The 17,365-nt window shown below is 38.2% G+C and overlaps 2 protein-coding genes and 1 long non-coding RNA gene across 13 annotated transcripts in view; all 3 read left to right on the top strand.

Annotated features, from left to right (window-relative positions):
• Positions 1 to 17,365, top strand: part of pou2f1a (POU class 2 homeobox 1a) — a 141,232-nt gene that overhangs the window by 93,817 nt on the left and 30,050 nt on the right. The window lies entirely within an intron of this gene.
• Positions 336 to 1,496, top strand: LOC307154592. Its single transcript, XR_013820396.1, has 4 exons — positions 336 to 359; positions 600 to 626; positions 1,009 to 1,123; positions 1,338 to 1,496. It is a non-coding gene; the product is annotated as an uncharacterized lncRNA (long non-coding RNA).
• LOC307149558 (ubiquitin carboxyl-terminal hydrolase 46-like) lies at positions 7,073 to 17,123 on the top strand (the record flags this gene model as incomplete). The annotated part of the gene is made up of 9 exons (XM_079855931.1): positions 7,073 to 7,091; positions 7,252 to 7,320; positions 7,400 to 7,494; positions 15,184 to 15,279; positions 15,756 to 15,858; positions 15,972 to 16,099; positions 16,201 to 16,271; positions 16,393 to 16,512; positions 17,106 to 17,123. The coding sequence occupies exons 4-9, from the start codon at positions 15,216 to 15,218 to the stop codon at positions 17,121 to 17,123; spliced, it is 504 nt and encodes a 167-aa protein (XP_079712057.1). The 5' UTR covers positions 7,073 to 7,091; positions 7,252 to 7,320; positions 7,400 to 7,494; positions 15,184 to 15,215.

Here is a 17,365-nt window from a genome sequence, read left to right as displayed (position 1 = left end):
TTTGATAATGACGTATCCTCTCGCGTAGCCTCCTGGGATAGAAGAGTATCCATCGTTGAGCACTCGAAAATCTGGCCGAAAGCAGTAAGCCATCCGGGAACTTCTCGCCAACTCTTTTATGAATACTGATGTTTCGAACGTACTGCTTCCTTCACGTACTGTTTTCGCCTACTATATAGTAGGAAAGTAGGCATTTTCGGACGCACTTAAGTCCGAATCTCGCGATAATTAGTACGTCATCCAGGTAATTCTCGCCTACTCTTTTTCCCATACTAAATAGTAGGGAAGTATGCGGTTTCGAACACAGCCTATGCTTTCACATTCACATGTCAGACTCAGCGTGCCGTTGAGATGAAGGGGTAAGCTTGTTGTACAGTTTTTAGTTTTGTAAAAAAGCATTATAGCCTATAAGCTCTGAAAAAGACCATTTCATAATGGCGTTTGTACACTGTTTTTAGTCTTGATGTATTAAAAAAGAATAAGGGTAAAGTGTATCCAAATAAATTTCTGTAGTTTTTTTAGTAGCACACAAATTACAAAATCTGTAACGTGCATGACAAGATCTTTTCTGCATTCCATTTCTACAGTTTTCTCTCCAGATTATGGATTCTGAAGACCATAATAAGGTATTGTAGCAGTGTAATATTTGTACGTTTTACGACTGATTTTCAAATAGTAAATGTCTTAAACGTTTTGTAAAGGGATTTGATATTAGAATACAACTCCTAACTTAATTGTACAATGCATGCAATTCTTTTAAAACTTGTTTTCATTGTAGTTATGCTTTTTTCTGCGTAATCCACAATGTAATGTAGCCTAATTGAAACATTTGTTTTAATATCAATTATTTTATAAAATGTATTACTCATAACAATCAGTGAAAAATGTGAAACCATGTTATTGTGCTTCTGGCTAGAAAGTAAATATTGACATTAAAAAATAAAACGCATAACAAGAACATCATTGATAATGTTAAATGTTATGTTCATTTTTTTTTTTCCACCTCAGGTGTTGCATGCTGGAAAAATAAGTTGTCTCACTGCAAACAGCTCTTCTGGAGGATGTACTCAATCTCCACTTGTTTGGAGTGAGTGTGGGTTTGATTACAAATGCTGCACACCTGGTAAGTTTTGTGTAAATTGGTGATGAATAAACTAGTTAGTCTAAAGGAAAACTAAAAATCTAATTTACTTATGTCATCCCTTGGAGTTTAAAAGTTCTGGACACCATTCACTTGCATGGCATGGACCTACAGAGCTGAGAAATTATTCTTAATGTTTGTAAATGTTCAATGTCAACTATAAACCTTATTATTGTGCTTCTTGTGTATCCACCAGGTTATGCTTTGAAGGGAAAGCGAGGCGAGCTCCAGCTCCAGGGCATTTATTCAGAAACCTTCCACCCTGGATTTTGCAGTTTTCACTGCATGCAGATCAGTTCTAATGAGCTGATATAGTGTCCTTACAAATAACAAAAAAAGACTAAAAATAATAAAATAAAATAAACACTTTTGCAATCAATTCTGAGTGACTTGTACATGATTTTATTCATTGAAAAAAATTTTTATCCACCCTGAGATTTAAATGTAATATATGTGTAACACGTTCAGAAGAACATTAGTCTGCTATTTCAAAAAAATTATGCAGTAAAGATGAATGGTAACTTTTTTTTATTTTTTTTACATTAGCCAAATGTTTTTCATGTATTTACACATTCACTTCACTGAGTCCAATTGCATCACATTTTAATATGTTAATTTACTTGATACTGTAGAATTGTAGAATATGTAGCTAATATTCAGAAATATGTTTGAATAAGGCCTAGCTTACATGAATTTAAAACACCATCACTTTAAGTATGGTAAAAGGTGTAAAGGTGTGACTTAATCATTGACATCAGAGCCGATCCTGACCTCCCTGGGGCCCTAAGCAAAAAAAATTTAAGGGGCCCTCCTACCTGACCCACACTAAATAAACAATAAGTAAAATTTACTTTTTTTTAAATTTCACACGCATATTTTTTAAGTTAATTTCACATATGGAATTAAGTATACGTTACTTAACTAAGTTAGGTGAAAGTATTTTAACTTGGCTAGTAAAAGGTTGGGTAGTATCCATTTAGTTGAAATTTCCTTTGCATTACATTTCACTCAAACAATATAATATGAAATTATACCACACATTTATGGTATGTGCTTTACTTGGGAAATCCATGTACTTTATACTATAGATATTTTGCGAGACACCATATCTACATGTCAGATGTGAATGCAGAGACCTCAATACTTGTAGACAATGCCAATAACATTTGATAGAAAATGAACTCCAAAGTTACTAATCCTGACAACAAAAGCAATGATAAAACTGTATATACAGCTGGAAAACAGTGAAGAATTAACCTTGTTTATTAATCAAGGTCCAGTGCATGATTGGAACCCCAATATCAGAATTTGTATTTTATTACGTAGATATTTACGCTTTTGTTTACTTGCTGAGTAATACTATTATAAAGGTAATATAATAAAGGTAATTCCTGATATCAGAAATAGACAGTGTTACTAGTAAAATATTAAGTATTCACACTTCAAATAGAACAAATTGAATTCTTGAAATCACAAATGCATGTGCTGTGAATGAATAAAACTAGCTAAAATTGCCACAGCATGTCACTGTGTTTTAAATGATAACAGCAATACTTAATACTTGAAGGTTATTATTTACTGAGGGATGTGCATCCATATTGACCAGTATGTCCAGTCAATCAACATCTTAATTGCAATATAGACTATAAAGCCAATACATTGTTTTCCATCTGGCATTATTGCAGAGTTGTAACCTTGACTTGGAGAGTAGATGATCATTGTCTTGTTTTAAAAGTATGTGTGCCTACGGCTATAATGAGGATTGTCATCCCGCTATTGTAGGATGTTTATTTTGGAAAGTGCGCGTTTCATTTCGTGCACGCGCATATGAATGCATGTTAACGCGCGTCGCGGTTATCTTTTCCCAGCTGCAGGTTATAATCAAGCAAACTCAGTCTACCTGATTGCTGTTCCCACAATTCACCCGCATAGTGTTTTTCCTCTTTCTTCGTGACCAGAAGGATAGATCCGCTTCATTTTCTCATTTCTCAACGATGTTGTAAACTTTGATTGACGCGCTTTGACACGAGGGGGAGGCGGGGCCTTGAGTAATTTGCGGGGCCCTACGCAGCTTGCGTAGTGTGCGTATAGGGCGGATCGGCTCTGATTGACATTGAGTGTTATTGGAGACACACAATAATAACAAACTGTAAGAAATCAGACCATGATGAGGAACGTAATATTTGATCGCTTATTTTCCTTACTGTCGCTACTTCCTGCCATACTCATTCACCGCCGTCCTCGGCTATGACAGCTTGGGGATTTCCGCATAAGCCCCTCCCACTTGCGGCGTAAACTCCTCCTACTTGCACGTTTGTGAAATCCCTCCTACTTGCGGCATAAGCTCCTCCCACTTGCGGCGTAAGCTCCTCCCACCTGCAGGTCTCCGGGCTGCAGCGATACATACATGGGATAATCACACAACGCGTACAAGTCTGCTAATGATAGCCTACGTCCGATTCGCGAACTAATGACTCCTTTGAACCGATTCACTTTAATTAATGGTTAAAACAACTGAGGCCTCATTTATAAAACTGTGCGTAGGAACCTTACTAAAAGTGTACGTGCGCCCGAAAGCCAAAAATGGCGTACGCAAAAAAATATTCAGACTTATAAAACCGTGCGTACGCCAGAACCAAATATTTCTAATGATTGAATTTAAAAAAATGTTGTAACTTCAGTAATGATTTCATGTTTAAGTGTTTAACTCCATTAATTTGAATGGCATATTTAATATAAATGTTTATATCAGAAGTATTTTATTTATTTAAACTGTTATTTGAGTCAGTTTCACTAAACGGCTCAACACGCTCGCTGCCGCGGACATTTAAGAAGGAATGGATATTTGCTTCAAGTGACAGGCTTGGTGATTGAAATTGTATTTGTATAATCTTTCTGTATATGTTTAATTTTCTTTAGATTTTCTGTATAAAAGTGACCAAAAATACATTTAACTCCAGCTCACCATCGGTGTCGCCAAAGTGCTCCATCTCCAAAACGTTCGTACGCATGGGTCAGAGTTTGCGTGCAGGTGCGCACATTTTCCCGTCAAGTTTTTCTTTATAAATCCCACCTTTTGCGCAGGAACTGGCGTACGCATGTTTTCAGCCCTGTTTTGTGCGTAGGCAAGCTTTATAAATGAGGCCCCTGAGCTGTCCAACACTGAATCGGTTCGGTGTATAACAAAATCGGTAACACTTTACAATAAGGTTCCATTTATTAAACTCTAGTTAACTAGATCAGTTAACATTAACTATTAATAAACTGCACTTCTACAGCATTTATTAATCTTTATTAATGTTAATTTCACCATTTAGTAGCCTACATTATTTAAATGAAAAGTTGTATTTGTTAACATTAGTTAGCTTAATGCACTGTGTGAAGTAACATAATAAAAATACAGGGTTAGGGTTAACTAAGATTAACAAAGTTTAATAAATACAGTAACAAATGTATTGCTCGTGGTTCATGTTAGTTAGCCTAATACATTCACTAATGTAAACAAACCACATTTAACACCTCTTAAAATGAGAATTTTGTTTGTTACCTCAATAAATTTAGGGTCATTCCTATTTTATTTGTGTACATTTTAATCATTAACATTAAAAACACTCTTTTTACGACTAAAATAACAGTAAAGGGTAAAAAAAACCTGAATTCCCAAAAATTAAAACAGAAAAAACGGAATTTGCAAAAATTAAAACGGAAAAAACGGAATTTGGGAAAAAATAAAACGGAATTTGGGAAAAAATAAAACGGAATTTGGGAAAAAATAAAACGGAATTTGGGAAAAAATAAAACGGATTTTATAGGGCCCTAGCTGTGTCGTCATCAGCCCTCGTGCAGCCGCTCTTGAGAAGCTGCGCTGGCTGAGTTCTCCGGCTACTCTCGAATCACTCTCGCGGTACTTTGATGGTATACGTCACAGTCACGTGGTGTCGGCGCTGTATCCGTGCTGCGTTCCAGTCCACTTTTAGACACGCACTTGCGAACTTCCCTAAGCACTTCCCCTCGGGGGAATCCCCGCCGCCATTTTGAAGTGCGTTCCACTTCGTGAAGTGGGCGAGGGAAGTTTAGATGGACAGACACTCGTTCCCTCAATTTTGACCGAATTTTGACTTCGGTTGAAGTCCAAAGTAGTCGATTGCAGAGTTCACGCGCGTGATCATAGGTATTAAACCTATGCGTGTGAACTCTGCAATCGACTACTTTGGACTTCAACCGAAAAACAGGATGTAAACAAAGGTATTTGCGCTGGCTTAGATAACATCATTTTTATTCATATCTTTCACATCTACTGCAGTCAGACTCACTCGTGTTCACTCAGAAGGAATCACTCACATTTTCTGTGCACTTGTAATGACACATCAAGGATGTTAAGAGGCTAAAAGCAGGTTTAGTACTTGCCCCATTGAAGTCAACAGGGTGCAAATTTTAAAAATAGAATAACACGATGTAGGCAACACCGATTTTTGTCGTTGTTCTCTGTATTGACAGCACTCCAAATGTACAAAAAAATGAGCTCAATGTTAAAATTGACCGGAGTTCTCCTTTAAAAAGCCCTTCAGCTCATCAGACCCTGATCAGTCTCAGGTGTGCGGGAATGTCATGTATTGAGGGGTGAAGTTCCCGACTCCACCAGCAGATGGAGCTATAGCTGTTCGTGGTTGCAGTCATCTCAGGGGAATGTAGCGCCCCTCCAGGACACAGCCTTTCGTGACATCACAGTACATATCCTAGTGACAAAGATGAATTAATGATATTAAGAAGAGGATCTATGACCTCTGGGAGCATCTCTTTCAGTAGCTTGGTCGGTATAGGATCTAACATACATGTTGTAGATTTAAATGATTTAACGAGTTTAGTAAATTCTTCCACTCCTATAGCAACAAATGAATAAAAATTTTCCTCAGGGAGACTACAATGCACTGCCTGATGCGATACTGTAGTAGACGATTGTATAGTTATAATGGACTATTTTCTTTAATCTTCTTTAAGCGCAACGGAGCAACTGTGTCTAAAGTGCTGGAAAAGAGAGAGTTAAAAGTTTCTGTTGCAATATCGAGTTCTTCTAAGCTATCTGAGATGCTGAGATGATGAAACTGATCAGGAAGATTATTAATAAAGCAATCTTTAGTGGCAGAAGTGATATGTCTAACATATTTATAACACGGAGTCGGCTTTGCAGCCTTGGCTAAATGTAATTTACACGAGACTAGGTAATGATCTGAGATGTCATCGCTCTGCTGCAGAATTTCAACGGCATCAACATCTATTCCGTGTGATAATATTAGATCTAGAGTATGATTACGACGCTGAGTAGGTCCTGACACGTGTTGTCTAACTCCAATTGAGTTTACAATGTCTTTAAATGCCAATCCCAATGCATCTTTTTCATTATCTACATGTATATTAAAAAGCTAGTTTGAGTCCCGGATCACGCCGGAGGATTATATGTTTGTTCTGAACATTTTGTTTTGTAAACGAGGCACAGTATTATGGAGAATTGGCAAAGAAACTTTTGTTTAAATTTGAAGCAGTGACTGTATTGGATGTGACAGTGCAATAGCGAGTGGGCGTTGATACTGTTTCCTATGCAATGAAATTAGCCAATCATAACAGTGGCCGTTTACTGACAAGCCTTAAAGGAGCCATGCCTTAAAAATAGATCATTTCAGACAGAGGCTCAGAATGAAGGTTGGAAATAATAGTTTTTCCGCACATATATGTGTGTGTGTGTGTGTGTGTGTGTGTGTGTGTGTGTGTGTGTGTGTGTGTGTGTGTGTGTGTGTGTGTGTGTGTGTGTGTGAAATTTTTTATAAAATAAAATAAAATAAAAATGTAAAATAAACATTTTATTATGGTTTGAGGTATGTTAAATCTAAGGCAATTTTATTCCTTACTCTACAGATGAAATGAGGACCAAAGAAAATACAGCTGTGCCAAACCAGTAAGTGTCTTACATGATTCACTAGACCAATCTAAATCTAAATCATGACTAGAGAAAATGTGAAGGAATGTGACTCCGATATTGATTGTTTACTTGTGGAAAAACTGGATAATACAGCAGAATCTTAAACTGTATACTGTATATCTTCAAATATTTGAAGAACTCTTAACCTGGACTCTGATGTAAAACCACTGAAAAGAAGTTCCTCATGGTCACACTTCGGGCAAAGGTAAGGCCTTATTGATGCATGAATTAATCTTATTAGACATTATATATGCTAGATGTAATTGTGTGCTCTGTAATATCAGCAGGGTGATTTCCCATGCCTCTAATAACAGCATTGAGGGACAGTCACATACCCCCAGCACTGATCAGACTGCTCTGCCAGAGTCCTCAGATTCAGGTAAGACCATTTCACCTGAAGAAAGCAACAGCTGCACACTTTAGAAAACCTAAGAAAAAAAATACTGTAATGGTTAATTGTTACGGGTGATGTTGATTTATTTTTTGATTGGTAACACTTTCTATGAAGCCTGTATTTATAATCCATTATAAATAAGTCAAGTCATCTTGTTGATTGTACACAATATAGATTGTTCCAAAGCAGCTTTACAGGGATAACAGGAGATTACAGTAACAGAGAGTGTTTAGGCTTTACAGCAGATCTAGAATAAAGTTATTGTCCAGATAAAGTTAGTTTGACTGATTCACTTCCGTTGTAAAGATCATTAGTTATTAAAGGGGGGGTGAAATGCTCATTTTCACTCAATCTCCTGTTAATCTTGAGTACCTATAGAGTAGTATTGCATCCTTCATATCTCCAAAACGTCTTTAGTTTTATTATATTTATAAGTGAAAGATTGACTGTACCGAGTCTTTCCGGAAAAAACCGAGCGGCTGGGGGCGGGCCGTGTGGGCGGTGTGCTAAAGCTGTGCTAACTGATCTAACAACAACACAGAGAGACATTTGAAGTAGTTTACTCACCGTGACTGCTCGATCCTTAAGCATTAGACGATCTGCAAATAAGTCGATCTGGGCTTTGTTTATAAAACAATCATCGTCGAAATGCAGGGAACAAAGAGTCGTGCACAACCTCCGTTGATGCTTCGAAAAAACAAACTCCATCCACTATTCCCTTAACGCTGGGTTCTTTGGGAATCTGTGCAGGGTTGTCTTGCCCTGCCAACCAAAAACCCACTTCTTTGGTGACATTGACTTCCCTAAAAGCCGAGCATAGCGCTTTGAGGTAACGTACTGCTTTCGCTCTCTTCTCTCTCTGGTCTGCGAGTGCGCGCGCGGCCGCGGAGAAGTGCCCTTAGGACCCATATAAGGAAATTCCGCTCTATCTTACGTAAGACAGAGCCATACTCGAAAAAAACTTTCCGAAACTTGTGACAAACCGGAAGGAGTATTTTTGGAACAAAAATACTCCTTCAAATGTACAACTTAACTTTTGAAACTTTGTCCATGTTTAGCATGGGAATCCAACTCTTTAACAGTGTAAAAAACTCAGTATGCATGAAACAGCATTTCACCCCCCCTTTAACTTAGGGGCCGCTAACACGACAGCGTTCTCACAGAAAACTCTTAAGTTCTTTCTGCGCAAACTTCAAAAACGCGAGCCAGTGAAAACGCTGATGACGCACATGCGCATTACGAGTTCAGTCTTCATTACAGTCCACATACTGCCCAAGTATGTGCGTTTGATTATATGTGCGCAGGCGTGTAGTCCTTCCCTACAAACCAACCCTCAACAAACTACTTGTCTGGCCTTAAAATTTATAATACAGAATTTTTATCGCTTCCGCGTATCAACGCGAACCGGGATTATCCTAACAACGCTTTATCTGTAGAGAGGTAAAGAGAAGAAGGAGGCCTTCACAGAGGAGAGACTAGTGACACTTCAGGACTGCGCTGGCGTCACATCCAAACGAGGTGTGTGTGTGTGTGTGTGTGTGTCCAGGCGAAGGTCCTTCATCAGATCTGGATCCGGCGGACTGCAGTAAACCTCGGGATAAACAGAGAGATTAATATTAGCGTAGATGCCATTCTTCTTATGATGTAGCGAGTACATCAGGATTTATGGGAAGTTTTCCCGGTTCCGGCTGACCTGATCTGTGCAGCCTAACATTGAATTATAGAAGTCTATAATGTGTTTGTCATAACTCTGAAGGAAACACAATTAAAATGTATTAAACACAATAGTAGTAGACAGTAGTGCGGGTCAGAGTGGAAGCAGGCAGAAGAAGACTCAGGCTCGGTAACGTAGGGACGCAATGGGCAGACGTAGATGTAGGAACAGGTAGTAATTCCTCCGGGAAACCTCAGGAAATCCACTGCATGGAAACAGGACTGGAATGCAGGAGAAACACGGTGAGAAGATCCCTGGTGAGCCTCAACAACCATCTGACAAAGACAGGATGAGGTAACAAAAAATATATAGGACATCCTCGTTCAAAACAGCTGGCACTTATCAGCCCATCAGCCACAATAATAAGCCGTGCTGATGAGCCGCACCCACTCACACAACACACACACACATAGTGAAGGCGAGTCAATGAATCCATGAACCGTGACAGTGTTATGTGAATGCTAGGTCAAAGAGATGTGTCTTTAGTCTAGCTTTGAACTGACAGAGTGTGTCTGAGTTCCAGAGTTTTGGTGCTAAATAGGAGAAGGATCTACCGCCAGCAGTCGATTGAGATATTCTAGGTATTATCAACTGGCTGGAGTTGTGAGATCGCAATAGACGTGAAGGACTATAATGCGTTAAAGTCCGCGTGAACCGGAAGTTGCAAACGACTTTTCTCCAGTGTTGTGACGTATTTCCCAGTGAAACGGAATATTGAACAGAGGGCAGGGTTTTACTCTAGCGCTCCTCCTCTCCATCTCTGCTCATAGCGGTCTGAGGGGAGTGGTTAAGCGTTTCCCAACCCAAGCCGTCAAACCTACATCATCAGAGAAGGAAAGCCATTCCAGACCGGAAGTAACTTTTCAGACTTGGATTAAAGATTACGACGGCAAACAATTTTTTTCTGTGTAATAACTTGCACGGATTAATTTTTCACCACAAGACTAGTAATATGCGCTAACAAAGTAAATAGGGTCAATTTTGATTTCAGTTGGACTTTAAGAGCTCGCTCAAGCACTGCGGAGCTAAACCATTTAGTGCTTTGTAAGTAATCAGCAATATTTTAAAATTGATGCGATGTTTAATAGGGAGCCAGTGCAGTGTTGGCAGAACTGGGCTAATATGGTCATACTTCCTGGTTCTGGTAAGAACTCGAGCTGCTGCATTTTGAACCAGCTGTAGTTTGTTTATTAAGCGTGCAGGGCAACCACCCAGTAGAGCATTACAATAATCTAGCCTTGAGGTCATGAACGCATGAACTAATTGTTCCACATTTGTCAATGAGAGCATATGGCGTAATTTAGATATATTTTTAAGATGGAAAAATGCAGTTTTACAGATACTAGACACGTGACTTTCAAATGAAAGATTGGTATCAAAGAGCACACCCACACACACACTCACACACACACACCCAGGTTCCTAACCGACGACGAAGACTCGACAGAGCAGCCATCGAGTGTTAGACAGTATTCTAGATTAGTACGTGAGGAAGTTTTTTGTCCAATAATTAGAAGCCGTTTTTTCAGAATTTAGTAGTAGGAAATTACTAGTCATCCAGTTTTGTATATCAGCTGTGCATTCCGGTAATTTAGTGAATTGGTTTCGTCAGGGCGTGAAGAAATATAGAGCTGAGTATCATCAACATAACAATGAAAACTAATGCCATGCTTCCTAATGATATCTCCCAAGGGTAGCATGTACAGAGTGTGTGTGTGTGTGTGTGTGTGTGTGTGTGTGTGTGTGTGTGTGTGTGTGTGTGTGTGTGTGTGAGGGTAGAATGTACAGAGTGAACAGCAGCGGTCCTAGTACTGAGCCTTGTGGTACGCTATACTGAACTTGTGATCGATGAGACATCTCTTCAGTTACTGCTACAAACTGATAACGGTCAGATAAGTATGATTTAAACCATGCTAGTGCAATTCCACTAATGCCAACATAATTTTCGAGTCTATTTAAAAGAATGTTGTGGTCGATGGTGTCAAATGCAGCACTAAGATCGAGTAACACTAATAGAGAGACACAACCACGATCGGATGATAAGAGCAAATCATTTGTGACTCTAACGAGAGCTGTCTCAGTACTATGGTACGGTCTAAATCCTGACTGGAAATCCTCCAGATATCATTTCTTTCTAGAAAGGAACACAGTTGTGAAGACACTGCCTTTTCTAGTATCTTTGACAGAAAAGGTAGATTCGAGATCGGCCTGTAATTGACTAATTCTGTAGGATCAAGTTGCGTTTTTTAACAAGTGGTTTAATCATAGCCAGCTTAAAAGTTTTTGATACATATCCTAGAGACAAATATGAATTAATGATATTGAGAAGAGGATCTATGACCTCTGGAAGCATCTCTTTCAGTAGCTTAGTCGGTATAGGGTCTAACACACATGTTGTCGATTTAGATGATTTAACAAATTCAGTTTAGCAAATTCTTCCTCTCCTATAGCTAGAATTCTTCTTTAGCGAATTCTTCCTCTTCTAGATGGTTGCATGGTTATAATTTTCTCCCTGATGTTATCAATCTTATTAGTAAAGAAGTTCATAAAGTCATTACTGCTGTGTTGCTTGGAAACTTCTGGGCTTGAGGATTTATTTCTCGTTAGTTTAGCCACTGTTTCAAATAAATACCTAGGATTATGTTTATTTTCTTCTAATAGGGTTGAAAAATAAGCAGATCTAGCAGCTTTTAAAGCCTCTCTGTAAGCAATCGAGCTCTCTTTCCATGAAATGCGAAATACCTCTAGTTGTGTTTTCTTCCAGTTGCGCTCCATCTCTCTGGCTGCTCTCTTAAGGGCCGAGTGTGCTCGCTGTACCACGGCGTTGGACTATTTTCTTTAATCTTCTTTAAGCGCAACGGAGCAACTGTGTCTAAAGTGCTGGAAAAGAGAGAGTTAAAAGTTTCCTTTACAAAATACAGGAAAGTTCTAGTTCTTCATTCATACCATCAGGGAATAAAGACTTAAGTTCAAAGATCCAGAAGGCCTTCCTTTGCAACAATTTCTTATCTCTATCTCCGCCTCTTCTATGAGGTAAAATCCTCTCGATGCCAAGGAACTTCATGTCAGACAAAGAATGTTTGACAAACTTAAAGTGGCGATAGATTGGGGATGTATCATCCTGTCTTCGAATGGCACTTGTGTGTTCAGTGATTCTTGTGTGTAATGCACATGTGGTTTTGCCTACATATAACAGTGAAAACGAGCAGATGATAATATAGATATACATATGTACATATACATATGTACCCTTGCAAGTAATCAATTGTCTAATCTTGTATGTTTTTAGTGTAGAAGGATTGTGTGAATGATTTACATTTGACGTATTTAGTGCAAGAAGTACAATTAAAGCATGGAAAATTACCCTGGGCATTGACAAGAGTAGTCGGAAAAGAGATGTGAGTGTCCACATGAACAAGCTTGTCCCTCAGACTAGAGCTCCCAGAAGACACATAAAGTGGTTGATCATTGAATATATTCAATAACTGAGGATCGCTTTGAACAATGTGCCAATGACTCTTAATAATCCTCCTACTGTCATTACGCAATGGACTATAAGTGTATTTGAAAGCACATGGGAAGCTCTTCTTTCTATTATTTGTGATTAAGTTGCTTACTTCCTGTGAATGTAAAATACGAACTTTCTCAAGTGCAGTATCGAGCCACTTATTAGGATATCCCCGTGATTGAAATCTGTATACAGGTTCTGAGCTTTAGGCTCAAAATCCTCTTTCTTAGAACAGATACGGTGGAGTCTTAAAAACTGGCTATAGGGTAACCCACGTTTTAAGGGGATTGGATGAGCACACTTAGCATGAAGGAGGCTGTTCTTTGCTGTATCTTTCCTATACAGAGAAAAGACAATTTGTTTATCAACAATTGATATGCATGTGTCCAAGAAATTGGCATTAGTGATACCCACATGATATGTGAATTTGATTGAAGGTCTTAAACAGTTCACATATAAAGCAAATGCTTCACAATCACTTTCAGAGCCTTTGTTAATAACAAAACAGTCATCAATGTATCTCTTAAAGGGTAAGTTCGGTATTTTACACTTAAAGCCCTGTTTACAGATCGTTTCTGATGAAATAGAACAGTTAAGATTAAAATTTGGACACATGCTCCTGTCCCGAGAATTTTAGGTTTATTTCGCTTTCCCCCCCACCCCCACAATGGTTGTCAAGGTGCACTGGAACATTCCTTCCTAAAACACATTAAACTTTCGTTTACAAAGACGTGAAACTCACCGAGTGGTCAGGGGTGTCCACTGATATGCTCACTCAAAAATCGCTGCAAAAGATGCATTCCAACAGGTGTTTTACCATTCGTTGTAAAACTGTGGACCTATTTTTCCAAACGTCTCACACCCGTAGATTCTTCCTTTGAGAGCTTGAATAATAAACACTCCAGCCCAGTTGGTGGCGATAATGCACCTTTGCCAATTACAAGCAAACCACTGGCATTTCATTGAATACACAGAAGAAGCAGAAGAAGAAGCGGCGGAGTAATACCATACCTCACACAGCTCTTTCAATAGAAGTCAATGGAGTTAGACAAAAACTACGATAAAACCTGTTGGAAAGCATCTTTTGCAGCGATTTTTGTATGAGCATATCAGTGAACACCCCTGACCACTCGGTGAGTTTCACGTCTTTGTAAACAAAAGTTTAATGTGTTTTAGGAAGGAATGTTCCAGTGCACCTAGACAACCATTGTGGGGGTGGGGGGGAAAGCGAAATAAACCTAAAATTCTCGGGACAGGAGCATGTGTCCAAATTTTAATCTTAACCGTTCTATTTCATCAGAAATGATCTGTAAACAGGGCTTTAAGTGTAAAATACCGAACTTGTCCTTTAAACAAAATAATGTTGTCAGAAAAAATGGTAATTATTGAAAACATATCTGTCCTCCAAGAAACCCAAATATAAATCAACATAATCAGGAGCCATGGTAGCCCCCATGGCCGTGTCCTCACTCTGTAAATAATACCGGTTTTCAAATAGGAAATATTTTTTAGTCAGTACCATTTCAGCCATTTCAGTGATAAAATTAGTCTTAAGGCAATCATCCTCAACACGCAAATCAAGCACTTTAAGAATACAATTTTAAACACTTTAATAATAAAATAAACAAAACGAAAGTAAAAGCGTCAGCCCCTCATGGACGACTGACATGAACAAAACATAAGGTAAAGTAGTCCAGGCCTGGTCCTCTCTCGTCCTTCACTATCGTCGCTCCCCCTTTTATGCTTATGAAGCTCCTCCATGAGAGATAGAGACCGATGCAGCTCGCAGGTGGTGCTTCAATCACACACCAACCTCACGCTGTTCTCTCACGGCTCTCGGCCGCGTCCTGTTTGCCACACTCCGTTTGTCCCAAAGCCTGCTTGCCTCAGTTGATCTACGTTTAGTTTTTGGGGGGATTTTCTGTAATCGCCAGTTAATAATCACGATCCATGATGACTGAACGACACAACAGCGGCATGCCAGATGCTGTATAACACCACGTCCGCATTTGTCTACGTATGTTGTCATGGTTTCTATAAAGTGGAAACCGAGGATAGTGCGGATATTACATCATTGATAGGCGACAATCACAAGGTACAAGCCATTATTTAAAATTGGAATTCCTCTGTATTTACAAATCTTTGGGAACTTTTGGGATAATGTAAGTACACAACTGCATGAAATATATCACACTGTGCAAGTGGTTTTTGAGTATTTTATTACAAAAATATTGCATATTGTGCCTTTAGGATCTGCACAGTATCATACTACTTACAGTATAAATACAGGCTTCATAGAAAGTGTTACTGATTTTTATTTTTTACCTTTATTTTGAGTGTTCATTGTGGATCTAATAAAGACTGTTTTTGTTCCCTATTCCTTTCGTTGTGTGCTATGATTGTATTTAAATGTGGTACAGAGAGGTTAAGTTGTAGTTGTATCTCTCTGCAGGTAATTTAATTGAAGAAGTAAATCAGGTGGCAATGGACATTAAAATGATGCATATAAAGGATCCAAAGGAGACAAGACAAAAAAACCAAGTTCCTCGTGAGTTGACATACTTGTCCAGTTTCTTAAAACATCAGAGAAATGTAAAAATAAGTAATTTAAAAATAAAATGAAAACCTCTTAAATAGTGAAAGGTATTGTTTATTTTAACTTGTTGTTGGTTTTCTGTTGGGTTTTTTTAAGACTTTTTTTGCACAGCCCTTTGGTCTACTTTGTAGTGGAAAGGGCTTTATAAATAAACTAGACTTGAAACATAGCTATGCAAAACATGAAACTGCAATAAAAAAAAATTTATATAGATATAAAAAGATAATGTACCGTTAATGACTCTTTTAGAGGCCAAAGTTCATGATTGGATTTGACAAAAATGTAATGAAGCTGTCGACTTTGTTTAATGATTTTACAATCTATAATCTCAAAATCATAGTCAATAGTCAATTACTGCCGTTCCCAGTATGACTGCTACTACTGATATGATTATTGTTTTTGTTAAAACTGTTGCTGCCTCTCCTTAGGTTCTTATAGAGGTTTGCCCAATCGAGGTGCAACCTGCTATTTGAATGCAACATTGCAGGTGCTCTTCATGACCAAAGCATTCAGAGAGAGAGTTCTACTGGGGTCAGTGGTGTTGTTGGTTTTGTCTTCTTTATTTTTTCATCTGTCTGAATTGTTAGTGGATAATTTGAAAAATTGTACTGAAATAAAAAAAAAACAGTTGTATAATTTTTTAGAGCTCCCAGTGAAACGAATGGGAAATTAGTGTCAGCATTAAAGGAAATATTTGAAGAGCTCAGCAATCAGGACAGGGGTGCTAAGAGTGTCTCAACTCATGGAATTATCAAGTCTCTTGGTATACAGAGTAAGTTTATGATGGGAATTATATATAATATATGGAAATATTTTGTTGTAACTGCAGTGTGTTTGTGTGTATGAACTGAAGTGTGTTGTATTCTCTTTCAGGATATGTGCAGCAGGATGCTGTGGAATACTTCCTTGATATCCTAGAGAAAGTAGGCCCTGATTTGGCCAAGGTAGCCTATTTCTGTTCCTGTTCATTTAATATGCAACAATGCAGAAAAACAGAACGTTTCCTTGTTGATCTTCTGGTAATAACTCATAGTGTGTACTCTATGATTCATTTAACTGAAATAGGTATTTAGTGGAACTCTGAGAAACATCAGAATATGTTCAGAAAATCACAAGTCCCATGATGACAGCCCATTCAAGTCACTGCAGATTCCTGTAATCATCAGAGATGGATTGTTCACACTTGTGAGGGAAAATTCAATGACTTTCTGTATTCACGGTTATATGTTAAAAGAGGGTTTGTGTGCAGATCATAATAAAACATTTTATTCTGATTTCAGGAAGATGGAGTTAGTAAATATTTTGAGCCTACAAAATTAGTTGCAGATGACCAGATGTACTGTGAGACTTGCGATGAGAAAAGAGATACAGAATGGGTAAAATGGATTTTTGCTGCATTTCTATACAAAGTTCAATGTATGTTTAAGAGCCAAATTTTTCCAAAGCTAGTATACTTCTGAATAGCGTTCAAATGACACTTGTCTCACATTTTCAGTGGCACCCCATTTTCTCTGGTGCATTCAATTCAATTCAATTCAATTCAATTTTCTTTGTATAGCGCTTTTCACAATACAAGTTTTTCCAAAGCAGCTTTACAGGTTTGCAATTAAATTGCCTTACAAAAAACAAACCTGTATTACTTTTTTACACAGAGTTGTGAAATACACGAATATCCAACAATACTGCCTTTGCACCTCAAAAGGTTTGTGTATGACTATAGACATGGGTTTGTGAAAAATGATCACCCCATGGATGTTCCGCTTCATTTATCTCTTCAGGTATGTAACTCCACCTAACACTACACCATAAACCCTTTTATTTTATTTTGCTATGATAGGATGAAGTTATATCAAGCTGTAAGGATTAGAGAACACAATCTATGAAATACAGACAACTCTAATATATTTCCAAAAAGCATAAGTTTAGTGATAACCTGCTTTATGTTGTTTCAGGAGCAGGAGTATTCGCTCTATGCTGTGATCAACCACACAGGGAGCCGTTTTGGCGGTCACTACACTGCTGTCATCCAATCTTTTAC

This window comes from Squalius cephalus (assembly GCF_949319135.1).
Source record: "Squalius cephalus genome assembly, chromosome: 2".
Classification (NCBI taxonomy): Eukaryota; Metazoa; Chordata; class Actinopteri; order Cypriniformes; family Leuciscidae; genus Squalius; species Squalius cephalus.
Note: the sequence above shows the minus strand (reverse complement) of the source record. Positions and strands in the feature narration are given on the sequence as shown.